Below are 16,939 nucleotides of genomic sequence, written 5' to 3'. Positions count from 1 at the left end.
ACATGTGAAATATTTTCTAAATTCGACTTGAGAATTCAGTAACAAAACACTCTGTAACAAAACACTTCAGAGATGGATTTATTTTTAGGTGGCAAATTAATAAAAATTCTTCAAAACTTAGAATGATATTTACAATTGACAATGAATATAAATCAATTTGTGCACAAGCCAAGATTTATCTATTAAGAAATTTCATGCAAATATCAGGACAGTCCATATCCAATAAAGAAACACAATAAAGGACAAGCTCCTGGATTTAGATTGTTAGAAACAAAAATACTGTCATAAATAGCTGACTGGTTGTTGTTATAAACACAGTGCTACAGCCATTTACCAAAGATGCTGCGCATTGTAAAAGGAATTGTAAACTTCTTTTCATATTTTAAAGGTACATAGTTATGCAAATTTATTGATATACCAGTGTTTCATTACATGAAATGAAGATGTAGGATTACTAATCATGGCAAATATAGCAGGCAGATTTCTTTATGGACATCAATGAATCACATCCTCAAACTTCATGACCTTGGCCTCAGCACAACCTTCTGCCATTGGATTCTTGACAGATCCTGATCAGTGAAGATGGAAAGTTGCAGCTCTTCCACCTTCACACTCACCACCCTCCCTACTACACCCCCACCACCCTCCCTCCCTACTACACTCCCTCCACACCCACAACTGCCTAGTAAATATGCTCCAACTCCATTATTGTTGGGCCAGATATCAAATAATGGTGAGACAGGATACAGGAAGAAGATGGACAGTCTAGTGGTCTGGTGCAAATATAACAACGTCCCTTTCAATGTCAGTAAGGGAAAGGAGAAGATCACAGACTTCAAGAAGGTGGCCCTGAAGTGGAAATAGTAGATAGCTTCAAGTCTTGGGCATAAACATTTTCAGTGTCTTAGAAATGTGTCCCTCCTCCCACTCATTCCCCACAGAAATCAGGCTTCTGAATGAACCTCACGAATATGACCTTAATTTGCCTTTGCTGTATTCTAAAAGATCTTTCATTGTTCAACTGCACACAGTAAGATGCTCTTGCTCTTAAACTTTGCCAGACTGCTTGTGAAACAAACCCTTCTCAATGTTCCAGCTACAAGTGACAAAGAATCTGATCTAGAAACTTGAAGTAGCTCCAGTCCATCGACTCAGGTGAGTTGTCAGAGATGTTGGAGAATCTCTGCTAGTACTTTAAATCCTGCAAGATCCTTTTCATGATCACTGTAGAAGTAAAACTGAAACATGAGCCGAGGGCAGGATAGCATGAAGTGGTAGCTCCCAGAAGGACCAAGTCAGAGTGAATAACCTCCAAGGTTGAAAAATCCTGCAAGATTATACAAATCTCAATAATAACACAATAAATACCTCTATGTCTCAAATGAAGAACACTTGGATTTTAAATTTCTTGACTTTGTTTTAAATCCCTTCATGGCCTCATCCTTACAGTTTATGCAACCTCTCCAGCTTTATTACATGTGGATATTTCCATCTTCCTCCAATTTTGGCTTCAATATTTGTACATTTAATCATTAATCCGCTGCAGGCCAAAGTACTGATCTCTGCAATTCCACCATCAAAACACCATCCTTCATACCTCTCTTAAAGTTCACCTGTTCGACCAGGCTTGCAGTTACTGTCCTACTGTGTCCTCGGGTGGTGTTAAATTCTACTTGATAATATCCTCAGGAAGTGCTTTTGGAATGCTTTGCTATGTTCAGGGTGAGACATTTAAAAAAAAACACACAAGGCCATAAATAAATTTTTGTTCAAAAGACCCAAGCATGATATTATCTCTAACTGGATGTCTCCAGATGGCTTATGTGATATTCTTTTTCTTTGGCTTGGCTTCGCGGACGAAGATTTATGGAGGGGGTAAAAAGTCCACGTCAGCTGCAGGCTCGTTTGTGGCTGACCAGTCCGATGCGGGACAGGCAGACACGATTGCAGCGGTTGCAAGGGAAAATTGGTTGGTTGGGGTTGGGTGTTGGGTTTTTCCTCCTTTGCCTTTTGTCAGTGAGGTGGGCTCTGCGGTCTTCTTCAAAGGAGGCTGCTGCCCGCCAAACTGTGAGGCGCCAAGATGCACGGTTTGAGGCGTTATCAGCCCACTGGCGGTGGTCAATGGGGCAGGCACCAAGAGATTTCTTTAGGCAGTCCTTGTACCTTTTCTTTGGTGCACTTCTGTCACGGTGGCCAGTGGAGAGCTCGCCATATAATACGATCTTGGGAAGGCGATGGTCCTCCATTCTGGAGACGTGACCCATCCAGCGCAGCTGGATCTTCAGCAGCGTGGACTCGATGCTGTCGACCTCTGCCATCTCGAGTACCTCGACGTTAGGGGTGTGAGCGCTCCAATGGATGTTGAGGATGGAGCGGAGACAACGCTGGTGGAAGCGTTCTAGGAGCCGTAGGTGGTGCCGGTAGAGGACCCATGATTCGGAGCCGAACAGGAGTGTGGGTATGACAACGGCTCTGTATACGCTTATCTTTGTGAGGTTTTTCAGTTGGTTGTTTTTCCAGACTCTTTTGTGTAGTCTTCCAAAGGCGCTATTTGCCTTGGCGAGTCTGTTGTCTATCTCATTGTCGATCCTTGCATCTGATGAAATGGTGCAGCCGAGATAGGTAAACTGGTTGACCGTTTTGAGTTTTGTGTGCCCGATGGAGATGTGGGGGGGCTATGTAGTCATGGTGGGGAGCTGGCTGATGGAGGACCTCAGTTTTCTTCAGGCTGACTTCCAGGCCAAACATTTTGGCAGTTTCCGCAAAGCAGGACGTCAAGCGCTGAAGAGCTGGCTCTGAATGGGCAACTAAAGCGGCATCATCTGCAAAGAGTAGTTCACGGACAAGTTTCTCTTGTGTCTTGGTGTGAGCTTGCAGGCGCCTCAGATTGAAGAGACTGCCATCCGTGCGGATCCGTGCGGATATTATCTCCAAAGTTTTTTACTGTGAATCAGAATCATTTAGCCATGATGCCAGAATACTTTTATTAAGCTTTTCAAAGATCTTGGGTTTTAGTCAATGCCCAAATTAATTAACAACAAGGGAAGGAAGAGCAGACTAAACCAACAGAAGGAGGAAAGAGAAAGGTTCTGGTTATCTCCCTGCTCAAGCTCTTTGCTTTATAAATGGAACTGCATTACGCTTAAGGGTAGATGTTTTCCCTTACTCTCACTAAGTTCAAGTTAAAATCTTAATTAAAAGCCTGTGGCGGAAAAAAAGGCAAAGGAGAAATTCTCCAGGCACCAGGAGTTGGGCATCGTTCAATGGTCGGACAGTGGTTGGGTGGCGCCACTGCACATGATCCCAAAGTCATCAAGGGGTTGGAGGCCCTGCAGAGACTACAGACGGCTAAATGATGCCACGACTCCAGACAGATACCTGGTCCCCCATATCCAGGACTTCACGGCCAACCTCCACAGCATGTAGTTCTTTTCAAAAGTCGATCTGGTGCGCGGATACCACCAGATCCCGGTCCACCCCGATGACGTTGGAAAGACCACCATTATCACCCCCTTTGGCTTGTTTGAATTTCTCTGGATGTCGTTCGGGTTGAAAAATGCGGCCTAGACGTTCCAGCACCTTGTGGACGCAGTGGTTAAGGATTTGGACTTTGTCTTTATCTACGTAGATGACATCCTGGTAGCCAGCCGCAGCCGCGAAGAGCACAAGGCCCATCTCCATACCCTGTTCGCCTGGCTGGCAGAATTCAGCCTCATGGTCAACAAGGCCAAATGCCAGTTTGGGAAACAGACATTGCAGTTCCTGGGGCACATCATCTCAGCGTCTGGGGCAGCTCCGGCATTGGATAAAGTGACAGCCATCCAGCGTTTTTCCCAAACCCTCCTCCCTCAAGGGCCTGCAGGAATTTGTGGGAATGATAAATTTTTACCATAGATTCATCCCCAACGCCGCCTGCATCATGAGCCCTCTTTTCACGCTGATCGCAATGAAAGAGAAGACCCTGGCCTGGTTGGAGGAGCGGACGAGGCCTTCGCTGCAATGAAACAGGTCCTGGCAGAGGCGACTTTGTTGGTGTACCCGCGCCCGGAAGCACACATGGCGCTCTCAGTTGACGCTTCTGCCACGGCAGTCGGGGGAGTACTGGAACAGTGGCTGGTCAGGCAGTGGTGCCCGCTGGCCTTTTTCAGTAAGCAGTTGCGGCCGCCGGAGCTTAAATACAGTGCATTCGACCGGGAGCTCCTGGCACTGTACCTGGCCATCTGCCACTTCCGATACTTCTTGGAGGGCAGATCTTTCACCGTTTTTACCAATCACAAGCCCCTCACCTAATCACTGGGTTGGCCAGGCAACAATGCCACCTGACCTACAGACATCCGGCACCCGGCGGGCAAGAACAATGTAGTCGCGGATGCGCTCTCCTGCTCAGCCATCAGCACGCTAGCCCCTGGCCTCGACTACGTGCAACTAGCGCAGGCCCAGCAGCACGACACTGAAACTCAAGCTCTCCGGACCGCCATCTCATGTCTCCAGCTGAAGGATATCCAGCTGCCTGACTCCACCCAGCCGCTGCTCTGCGACACCTCCACCGGCTCACCATACCCAGTAGTCCCACAGGAGTGGAGGTCTATGGTCGTCAGCTCTATCCACGATCTCGGCAACCCCTCAGTGTATGGTGGTGAAGCGATTTGTCTGGCATGGCCTCAAGATGGAGGTGGCAGCGCTAACCCACAACTACATCAGATGTTAGATGTCTAAAGTCCACAGGCACAAGCAGGACCCTGTTCAACATTTTGACTCATGGAGGTTCCAGCATATCCACGTGGAAGTCATGGGCTCCTTGCCGGTGTCCAGGGAGTCGCGGTACCTGTTTACCCTAATGGACAGAGCAACCAGGTGGCCGAAAGCCATCCCGATCCATGAGGTGTCAGTGGAAACCTGTGCTAGAGCCCTGGTCAACCAGTGGATTGCTCGTTTCGGCGTGCAAATCACATATCATGAGCAACAGAGGTGTCCAATTTACATCCGCACTATCGTCGCAGCTGGAAAGTCTAATGGGTTGGTAGAGGTGTTCAACCGACACCTAAATCCACTCTGAAGGAAAGACTTTCCGGCCCTGACTGGGTGGACGAGTTGCCCTGGGTTCTCCTTGGGATTAGGACAGCGCCCAAGGAGGACCTGCATGCCTCGTCAGCAGAAATGGTTTACGGCGCGCCACCCTCCCTGCCAGGCGAATTTTTCGGCCCGGAGGCTGAGACAACGCACAACGAAGGTGAGCGGCTTGTGTACCTCCGTAAATGACTGGGCAACCTAACCCAGCCGCCCCCATCGCACCATGGCACCCGGCCATCCCATTGTCCAAAAGATCTGGATGTGGCACAATTTGTGTTCATTCGGAGAGGACCACAGAGAGTCCCGCTGCAGTGCCCATACAAAGGGCCGTACAAGGTTCTCCAGCGGTCAGGTGGGACTTTTACTTTCGATGTGGGGGGCAGGGAAGAACTGCTTACTGTAGACCGCTTAAAACCTGTTCATTTAGACTTATCACAGCCGGTGCAGACAGCCGTGCCCAAGCGAAGGGGCCGGCCACCAAAGCGACAGGATGTGTAGCCGTTTCTGGGGGGAGGTTGTGGGCAGAGCACATCCTCATGGCGAACTGGCCCTGCTTGTATCGCCACATGGTGGGGCAGCCATGGGGAAATGGCGTCATCAGAGGCTTCTCTCTGACTCCAGCATCCCTTCCAGCACACACCCTGGGCAGTGATTATGATGTCACAATGCACCAGGTGACTGAGCTCATGCTGCCTTTAAAAGGGTGAGCTAAATTTGGATAAAAACAGTCATTAGCGACCATCGGTGTGGTAGAAGTGACTTCCTTCAGCTCCTGCAATCGCCACAAGCCTTTAATTATTTCACCTGATTATCGGCAATTGGTGCTGACAAAAAAAGTCAACAGTTCTAATTGCTAACTGCAGCCAGACAGGGAAATAAACATGAGGAACTCAGACATCTCTCTTCATTCAGATGAAGCAATATTTAAAAAGGCTGTAATTATAGCTAGTATTTGGCTGATAGTAATTAAAATATTTATATTGCTGCGAATTAAACAATTCCTATTGTGCCATTACCCAATTATTTTTTTGCAAAAAAAAAATTAGTTCCATCTCTGCTCAATTAAATACAGAATAGCCTTGCATTCAAAAATCAGGTTTATTATTATGAACATGTCATGAAATTTATTATTTTGCCGCAGCAGTATTGTGCAGAACAAGGTGCAAAATTACAATACTGTAATAAATAATTTGTGCCTAAAAGAGAAAAAGGGAGGTAGCGTCCGTCGCCACATTGTCTATTCAGAAATCTGAAAGTGGAGGGGAAGAAGCTGTTTTTGTAACGTTGACTGTGCTCCTGCCCCTTCCTGATTCTTCGTGAGAGAAGGGCATGGCCTGGGTGGTGAAGGTCCTTGAAAGAAGCTGCATTCTTGAGGCATCGCCTCTTAAAGATATCCTCATTGGAGTAAAGACATGCCCATAATGTCACTGGCAGAGTATACAACCCTCTGTGCCCTCCTTTCCTGTGCATTGGCAACTCCATACCAGACAGTGATGTAACCAACCAGTTTTCCACAGTACACCATTAGAAATATGCAAGAGTCTTCGGTGACAGACCAAATCTCCTTAAAATCTGAATGAAATATAGCTGCTGGCAGCTATCAACATGGTGGGCCCAGGATAGGTTTTCAGAAATGCTGAAATGCAGGAATGTGAAGTTTCTTCTCCTCTCCACTGCTGACCCCTCAATGAGAACTGGCTTGCATTCTCGTGGTTTCCCCTTCCTGAAGTCCATATCAGTTCCTTAGTTTTGCTGACACTGAGTGCAAGGTTGCTGCTGTGACACTCAACCAGCTAATCTATCTCACTCATTGCCATCTGTGATTTTGCCGACTACCATGGTATTATCGTAAATTTGTAGATGGTATTTGAATTGTCCCTAGCCACACAGTGATGGGTTTAGAGAGAGTAGAGCAGTGGGCATGCGTCCTTGAGGTGAGCCTGGGTTGATTGTAAGTGATGCTGATCCGCATTAAGGTGTAGAGGTCCAGGTTTTGAATTTTTAAATATTTAAATTTCTTTCTTTGGCTTGGCTTCGCGGACGAAGATTTATGGAGGGGGCACAGGCTCGTTTGTGGCTGTCAAGTCCGATGCGGGACAAGCAGACATGGTTGCAGCGGTTGCAGGGGAAAATTGGTTGGTTGGGGTTGGGTGTTGGGTTTTTCCTCCTTGGTCTTTTGTCAGTGAGGTGGGCTAATTTAGTCAGCACAGTAACGGACCATTTTGGCCCAGGAGTCCATGTCGCCCAATTTATACCCAATTTACCTACACGCCCCAGTACGTTTTGAATGGTGGGAGGAAACCAGAGACCCTGGGGAAAACCCATGCAGACACAGGGAGAATGTACAGATCCTTACAGACAATGCAGGATTCGAACCCAGTCCCGACTGCTGGCGCTTTAAAGGTGTTGCACCAACTGCAATGCCAACCATGCCACCCAAAGCTTAGTAACCATTACTGAGGGGATGATGGTGTTAAAAGTTGAGCAATAATCAATAAAGACCAGCCTGATATAGGTATTGCTACTGTCCAGGTGATCCAGGGCTGTGTAAAGAGCCAATAAGATTGTATCTGCTGTGCTATGATTGTGGCAAGAGGTAAATTGCAATGGATTTGGTCTTAGCTTAGATACGAGATAATTCTGGCCATGACCAACTTCTAAGCATTTCATCATAGTAGATAGAAGAGCTATTGCGTGAGGAAGCTCACCCTGTTCTTCTTTGGCACTGGTATGATTGATGACAATTTTATGTTAACCAACAATGCATTGACTTAAACAGTGGTTCATAAAATGGCTGCAATATCAGAGTAAAACAGGGGCATGTAAATATTTTAAGGAAGATCTACACTGCCTCCATTGATGCTCATAGTCCTGACACATTTAGGTTTTATTTTTTTGAACAGGGTTTAAATGAATTGAAACCGAAACAACATCACAACCCCTGCACAGAGTGAAACACTTGCTGAAAAGGAGGCATGCCATCAAATTACACCGTTGTACCATTAACACCAAACCTGAAGTTTGGGAGCATTTCATGAATACTGCCAAGGAAGACCATGATATTTGCAAAGGAAAGGGAGAATCCAAGAGTAAATAGTGAAACACAAAAAATAGACAATTGTAGGTAGGTAAAAAAATGGCAAAAAAAATAGCAAAAGTTAATAATGTGGAATCTTTAAAGACAGAGAAGACAAATTATATTGGAGAATAAGGAAATTCAAGATTCAACTTATTGTCAAAGTAATAAAACAATGTCCTATTACATGAAGTTACTTTTTGCCTCCTGCAAGGCAGACAGATTTGCCACTGGCAGAAATTGCCTAAGCACTTCTTAAATTTCTTAGTCAGAGAAAGAGAAGCAAAAGAGTCCCCCCAGAGTCACCAAGTATCCGAAGATTTTCCTCCAGCATTCCTGCAGCCTCCACAGCCATCCAGAGCCCAGTCCAAACCACTGACAACCCGAGCTCCAGATCTGAACCTCCGACACGGTCAGGGACTCTTTAGCACCCTTGGCATCTCCTTGCATCTCGGTTCCGATACTTGATACTCCTCCGGACAGTTCAAGCCAGTCTCCAGCAGCCCGCAGCTTCCATGGATTCTTCACCTCGAGTTTCCAGTAGCCCGCCGCTGGCACTGGCCCCTCAGCCGCAGAACTTCCTCACTGGTCCTCCATGATCACAGTGCCATGGGTCATCTCTTCTGTTTCTCCTTCTCAGATGGGGGATGGTCTTCCCATCCTCTGGCGTCCTGCTCCAGTTCTCCGCTTCCCCGGGGTCTGCAGCCCCTTGTGCCTGCTGCTGATTAATAGGTGCCGCCATTTTGGGTGCAGACCCCGAGGTCACTGGATCTCAAATAAAACCACCATTGACTCACTCTACAGGTCGTTCCAAGCATGTACAGAGCCAATGACAGTCGATTGGGCAGCTGCACCCTGCGGGAGCACTGCATCTCTGCTCTCTTTTTCCCTGTGGGTCCATACCAGTACTGCCATATTTAACCATTTAGATATAGTGAGATATAAAGATATATGGTTAAAGATATAGTGAGAGAAATATAGTGAAATAAAACAAATATCACATTCTTGTTTTTGTGGAAAACACAGAAGACATTTTCGAAGAAAAAGAAAGGTCTAAAGTAAAGGAGCAACTAAAAGAATTAGTCAATAAATTATATTAGAGAAACTAATGGGATTGAAAACTGATGAATCCCTAGGATGTGACAACCTGCAGCCCAAGGTTTTTAAACAACTTACAAATATAATATATATCTTCCAATTTTTGTAAATTCTTCAATCATTCCTACAGATTGGAAAGCAGCGAATGTAAATGGGCTGTCGATAAAAGGATGGGCAAAGAAAACTTTGACTAGAGTCCGCCTGATATCGGTAGCTGGGGATATTATATGTCTGGGGAAGTGATGAGACTACACTTAGAAAACAAATGAAACAGAGTAGTTGGGCCTTAAAATAGCAGTAGGACTGCACAGTCAACACTGGTTTCTGAAAGGAAAATGATCTTCGACAAACCTGTTTGAAGTCTTTGAAGCAGAACATTGAGTGTGGTTTCATTTGAACTTTACAGAAGAGCACTGATAAGGTTCCAAAAAAAGACATTATTAGAACAAAAACAAGAGTATGTTGAATTGGGGTTAGATTTCAGATTTATTGTCAGAATATGAACATGACATGCAAGCCTGAGATTTCTTTTTCCTGCGGATGAAGCAGAATTGCCACTCCATGATAGTGCAAAAAAAACTGTCCACAATGAAGACATGTAAACCAATAAAGAAATGTAAACAATCGACTGTGCTATAGAAAGGGTAAAGTAATGTGCAAAATTAAGAGTCCTGAAATGAGTCCCTGATGGAGTTTGTGGTTGAGGAGTCTGATGGGGACAGGGTAGCAGCTGTTCCTGAATCTGGTGGTGTGAGTCTTGTGGCACCCATACTTCTTTCCTGATGGTAGCAGTGAGAACAGTGTATGTGCTGGGTGGCGTGGATCCTTGATTGCTGCTTTGATAGTATACAGGCACTGATTGAGGATTGGTTATCAGCTATTTTTGCGGTAGTAAGCTGCAATTATAGGGTGCTGCAGGGATCAGCTATTCAATCTCGAAAAACAATCAAGATTTCAGATTTATTGTCAGAGTACATACACGACATCACATACAACCCGGAGATTCTTTTTCATGTGGGCGAGGCAGAATTACCACTTATTGGTAGTGCAAAAAAACAGTACTCGATCTGCACCAAAAGTAAATCAGGTGAGGTCATCATGTGTAACATATGCAAGACTGTTGATAACACTTAGCCAGGTTGCAATGTGGATATGAAGAGTACAGATGGACTTCAGGAGAGCAAAATACGAGTTCTGCAAACAGGCAAGGTGATGACAGGTGGAACCTAATGCAGAAAATTGTGAGGTCTTCCTGTAACATCATGATCACCACAGATATTATAGGCTGAAGGGACTGTTCCTGTGTTAATGTTGTTCTATTTTCATTCTGCAACCTAATTTGCATTAGAACATTTCAGTCACTTCACTGCAAACTGTTTTAAAATGATTTTGACAAACTTCACACCTTGGTGCCAGAGTTTCAGGAACCTCAGTAAAAATTCAGAGCACAACAGAAATGGGAAAGGAAGAAAAAGAGTGGAAATTGAGGAAAGTGCTTGAAGAAGAAAGGAGGGAAATAAAGTGGAGGAGAGAGAACAGAAAGGTGAAAAGGATTCCGGGAATAAGTGATAAATGGAGATGTGCGTCTGTAGTTTTCCACCCATTTACATTCTGTTTTTAAGCCATGACAGTTCACATCATTCACTGGTTTTGAATCTAACAACCCTAATTCCACACCTATTGCAGCCCTTCAGTTTTCACCATTCTCAAATTTTTCATCAGATTAGTGATATTTTACCTTATTTATCCAGCAGACAATGGCATCTTCAATGTCATATGGAAGTTCTGCAGCTGGGAAAAAGTTTGTGAATTGCTGCACGCAGGAGACAACTTTTTCAATGCTGATCATCTCAACAGTGTAAGCCATCATCAATGTATCAATCATAGCCAAATGGGCAGTCTGCAAAAGAGAAAAGATTCAGAATGGTCTTCATGAAATGTCATTGCTGTTCCAAAGACATGAACCTGAAATTGCAGTGTCTGCATGGTTATACTTAGAAATTTAATTTAAAAATAAAACAAAGGTCATCCTGACAAGATTTGGTAAGGTGAGCATATGTGTGAGTCATCAGTCAACAAATAAGATAAAGGAATGATCTTTCTAAGCGCAGAAGAGCACTGTGAATCAGATGTTATTTCAAGAGCAATTAATTATTTGCAATGTTGACAAGCACATTTATTTTTGCAACTGGTATTACAAATACCTTAAATAAAGAAAGCAACATTATCATAGCCAATGTGATGGCTAAGGAAGCCATTGACAGCTTTTATGCCATTTTTATCATTTTTAATTTAATATAGAGATGCAGTATGGTAACAGGCCCTTCTGGCCCACGAGCCCACGCTTTCCAAATACACCCATGTGACTAATTAATCTACTAACCCATATGTCTTTGGAATGTGGGACGAAGCTGGAGCACTTGGAGGAAACTCATACAGACACAGGAAGAAAGTACAACCTCTTGACACACTGCGCTGGATTTGAACCTGGGTTCCTGGCACTGTAATAGCATTACACTAACCACGACACGAACTGTGCCACTCTGTTCTGTTCTCATCTTTGAGTCCTCACAGCATATGATTAAAAAAAATGATCAGTCTTTTTGCATTTGTTACTGTATTTGAAGAATATCAGGCACTGATGATTGAACTCCAACATTACAAGCTGTTCGTCAATAATTTGAAAACCTCTCCACCTTGGCAATGGTGAGAAATAACAGGAGCTATTGTTGCCACTAAGAAAACTGGACTATCAGGCTTTAGTGATGCAGGTTTATTACACTGAGACTTCCCTGTGTCAGAAAATTTGCAACTGCAAAAAGCAACAATGCAATTCAGCTTGCTGGTAACACACATGTAGACTGAAACATTGGTTAGAGAATCTACAGCCAAGGCCTAAAGATTCAAAGCAAGGCCTTTCGAGAGTTATAATAGAAAACACTTCTGCGTGGAAATGGGGGGAGGGGGAGTTTTGAACTTTGACAATAAATGCAGAATCAACTATTATTTTAAATTTACCTCTTTTTGCCCTAAGTATAAAGGTATGGAGGAAAGGCACAAATACCAGTCTGAAATAAGAAATCTGGCAAGTGCTTTTAAAGCTTCAAACTTGGACCTTGGATCATCCATACATGATACAGCATATACAATACAGTGACTGAATTTTAGAATGATAACAATTCTATGAAAATATCAGAAAGTATCAACTGGAGTATTTCAATAGGCTTTTTTCAGGTGCATTCTACTCTAAGAATGTGCCTGAAGAAGCAGAAGCGGCCCTTTAAATTGCCATTCGGGTGGCAGCATTTAAAGCATAACGCTGGCCACCTGAAGGACACAGCTGCACAGGATGCGGCTCTGAGCACACTCCGGCTCCTGCCCAGTGTCAGCTGTGATCAGCAGCCTGACCCTTTAACATCTGCTTTCAGCCAGCTGTGTTCAGGTGGCTGGGGGAGCCACTGAGCTGAGCTGATTATCCCTTTCGGAGGAGGGTTACCTAGCTCGCCTCAAGAGTGCCTCCTGCACATTCAGGTGGCCTCAAAACTGCCGCATATTGCCTAAACCTGCGGCTTTACATGCGGGGCAATTGGCCACCTGAAAATGCCTAATGAAAGGATACAGAAAACCTGTCAAACAGGCCCAAGGTGAGATATTTTCTTCTCCAAATGGTAAATCTTCAGAATTTCTGACCTGGAGGTCTAAGGAAGATCAGTTACTGAGTTCATTCAAAACAGAGATGATAAATTTCAGGAAATTAAAATATCAAGTGACATGGGGGACAACGAAGTAAAAAAGGGATGCAGCAGATCATCTACCATCAGGATGAGAGTGGAGCAAGTTTCAGGTACAAATATCCTTCTCTTACACCCACGTTTTTGTGTTCTTTCTGTCCTGACATCACAATACACACACGTGCTTATGGCTAGTTCTTGTCCTGCATCTGACATTACTATTGATCTATTCAAATACTCCAAAAAAAAAACCATTCAAAAAGGAGAGTTTGGGCAATGAGTCACAGATTAGATTTTGTGGTATTTGTGACATTCATTCCAATAATTTAGCATTTTAAGTTCAAGATGATATTACACCAAGGATACAATCTCATGACAGTTAAATTGTTGACTAACAGATAAAGGGCTGGATGACCAAAACAAAGATATGATAACAGAGGAATATAAATACAATTAATGAAATTCAATTTTGTTTTATCTCAGTATTTGTGATATTCTAATGTGACAGACAGTTAACTACACCCTAAAATAATCTTACACAAGCCTAAAATTAGAAATAAATCCAGGAAGGACTATATGCAATTAGTGGCATTGCCAATGGAAACAACATCTTGTGCACAAATGAGTTAAAAATCAATGGCAGGTTTGTATCCATTCCTGCAACTTAATTCAGGGTATGTGGTGCCATGATACTGCAGTCTTGTGAGACTGATTTTTAAAAAAGGCCAAAATAAATGTAAACACTTTCTGCAGACATGTTTTTTCAACAGATCCACATTGAGGTCATTTGTCCCAGAAAACATCCCACAATTCTGGCACTGGCATACTTTCAGTAACACTGACTTCTCTCAAGTAAAAGCTGGATTCCACCTGAGAACTTGTTATTGACAGTTCCTGCTTTGAAACATAGCCAACTTTTATCTCTCGACAGGAAACAGCTCAAGAAAAACAGTGGCCTGCTTTTTTTTAAAAATTCTGAACAGGCTGCCATTGATGGATGAGCACACTTCAGAATATACATCCCCCCAAGAAACTGGCAAGTTATTTCTAAGTTTCACTTAGCTTCTTAAAGACATTTTAACTAAGTTGCTTCAATCACAGTTCAAGTCTAGTTCTTATTTGACTGAAATCAACGCTTTGGAACAAATCAATAGTTTGTAAACAAATTTCAGGATGGATTGCAGTGATATGACCAGTATCATGTTGTTCTTACCAGAAATATAACCCAAATTACAATTTATAATCATTGCACAGTATAACATAATAAACCTATATGGCTCATCGTGCCAATGGTAGCCATTTGGAGAGAATTTAGTGAACCTAATTCCCAATTATTTTTTTCACACATGTCGTTGCCACACTGTTCCCTTTGTGCAAGATTCAATGTGAGAGACTACCTCCAGCATGTAGTCTCTAACCATTCCATAAGTATCCAACTTGTGAAAAATACTGAATGGATTTCAAACAAATATTTAATATTTAATGTTGATGTCAAACTAAAGCAAGAAGTAATCAAACTGTCAATATTTTTTTGTAATAGGTCAAAGCATTCCAACATCATAAAAGACCACAACACTCTGACTATGATCTCCTCTCACTACTACCTATAAAAGCCTGAAGTCCAGCACTTCCAGGTTCAAGACCAGTTTCTTCTCCCACAGCTATCAGGCTCATGAGCCTCCCCAAACATCACTCATCAGGACACCAATTCAAGATCACTAAAAGTCTGTCTGCACTCTTGACTCAGTACAATTTTTTTACATGGTGCCCAACGATTAATATTTATTTTTATATTTTCCTCTTCCTTTCATATTATGTTCACTTTCTCATGTGTAATGAAAAGTTGTGTTTTATGTAACTGGGAAGCTGCAGCAAGTTACAATTTCACTGAATATTTTTTAAAAATCCTATCTGCTCTAATGGCAGAAAACAACAGCATCCATGCAAATACATGCATTACTGCACAGAAAGCTTGGCACAAGCAGGGCAATACTAACTGATAGAATCCAGAGTTGTTTCCCCATATACCTCTCGGGCTGGAGTCAGGTCAAGCCAATATCTTACTATCTTTGCTCAGTAGTGTAATATCAATAGCAAAAAAAAACAAGTGTTTGATATTTGATAATTGCAGCACTTCTACCCCATTGAGCAGTCTCAGAATTTAGTCAGCATGTTTGATGCAGCAGAAATTCACTACAAACACAAAGTTCAAATTTATTGTCAGAGTACAAACATGACAAAACATTCAACTCTGAGTAGAAGTAAAAACACAATGATGAAAAAACTGAGCAAATCAAACAGTGTACTTTAATATAGCAAAGATAAAGAGAGATAACCATCTTTTTGGGCTTGAGCCCTTCATCTACATAAAGTACACTATTCAATCCTGAGATTCTTTTACCTGTGTGGGCCAGGCAGAATTTTTACTTATCAACCGTATTCTAGAGGAAGGATGTACATACATAAAGAGAAACAATGTGGCCTTTCCTCTACCACCATTAGCTAAGTCCTCACCTGCATATCCTCCATGGCTGCTCCATCCCCACACGCAACAACGACAGGATTCCCCTTGTCCTCACCTACCACCCCACCAACCTCCATGTCCAACATATTATACTCCTCTGCCATTTCCATCACCCACAACGTGATCTCACCACCAGACACCTAATCCCCTTTCCCCCCTCCTCCTCCTTCCGCAGGGACCGCTCCCTCCATGACTCCCTCGTCCACACTTCCCTCCCCACTAATCGTCCCCTTGGCACCTACCCTTGTGACCACAGGAGATGCTCCACTTGCACCCACACTTCCTCCCTCACCACCATACCAAACAATCTTTCCAAGTAAAGCAACAATGGCCTTTTAAATCTGCAGGGGTCATCTACTGCATCCAGTTCTCCTGTTGTGGTCTCCTCTACATCGGAGAGACTGGGCGCAGACTGGGAAATAATTTCCCAGTGGCCATCCATTTCAATTCCACGTCTAATTCCCTTGATGACATGTCTATGCATGGACTCTTACACTGCCTGACTGAGACCACCTATAAATTGGAGCAACAACACCTTATCTTCCATCTGGGAACCCTCCAACTGGATGGCATTGACTTCTCCAGTTTCCATTAAACACACCCTTCTTCTTCCCTGTCATCTTTTCCCCAGCCCTGTCTGTTTCTCTCTCCTCCCTTTTCCCTCTGTCTCCTTTCACAGAACCAAATTCAATTCTCACCTCTCATCTTATCATATCCAATTAACATTTATTTGTTGGTCTGGAGTCCTCCCCCTACCTGTGTAGTTTTTATTCTGACAACTTCCTGTTCTATGCTTATTCCTTGAAAAAAAAGGTTCAGGGCTGAAACGTCGGTAATATATCTTTATCTTCTATGGACGCTGCAAGACCAGCTGAGTTCCTGCAGCATGCAAGCATTGTGTTTTTACTACAATTACAGCGTATTTAGAGTTTCGTATTTCACTATGTACTGGGTTGTGTGCACAACTTTTTACATGGCTTTCTGTTCAGAGGTATTGGTGCCCCCATACTAAGCCATGATGCAGTAGACAGCACACTTTCCATTGCACATCTGGAGAAGTTTGCCAAAGTTTCCAATATCATACCAAACCTCTACAAACTCCCAAGGAAGTAGAGGTGCTGAGATGTTTTTTTTTAATTGGAGGAACAATACTTGTTTTTCTGTCTGAATAATGAACCACTTCACACTTATCTGGGTTGAACTCCATCTGCCACTTCTCAGCCCAATTTTGCATCCTATCAATATCCTTCTGTGACCTCTGACAGCCCTCCACATTATGCACAACACCCCCAACCTTTGTGTCATTAGAAAACTTACTAACCCATCCTTCCACTTCCTCATCCAGCCCATTTTACCTTGTACTTTCAAGTACTCCAAAACCTCATCCTTAATCATGGACTCCAGAATCTTGCTTACCACTGAAGTCAGGTTCACCAGCTT

The 16,939-nt window shown here is 43.5% G+C and overlaps 1 protein-coding gene across 4 annotated transcripts in view; it reads right to left on the bottom strand.

Moving 5' to 3' along the window:
* camsap2a (calmodulin regulated spectrin-associated protein family, member 2a) overlaps positions 1-16,939 on the bottom strand; it is a 213,574-nt gene that overhangs the window by 96,687 nt on the left and 99,948 nt on the right. For all 4 annotated transcript variants that reach the window (XM_069937939.1, XM_069937940.1, XM_069937941.1 and 1 more), the window contains exon 3: positions 10,983-11,144. In XM_069937939.1, coding sequence (XP_069794040.1) covers positions 10,983-11,144 — 162 coding nt within the window. The remainder of the gene's footprint in view (positions 1-10,982; positions 11,145-16,939) is intronic.

Source organism: Narcine bancroftii, chromosome 5 (genome assembly GCF_036971445.1).
Source record: "Narcine bancroftii isolate sNarBan1 chromosome 5, sNarBan1.hap1, whole genome shotgun sequence".
NCBI classification, from domain to species: Eukaryota; Metazoa; Chordata; class Chondrichthyes; order Torpediniformes; family Narcinidae; genus Narcine; species Narcine bancroftii.
This window is presented reverse-complemented; position numbering and strand designations above follow the sequence as displayed.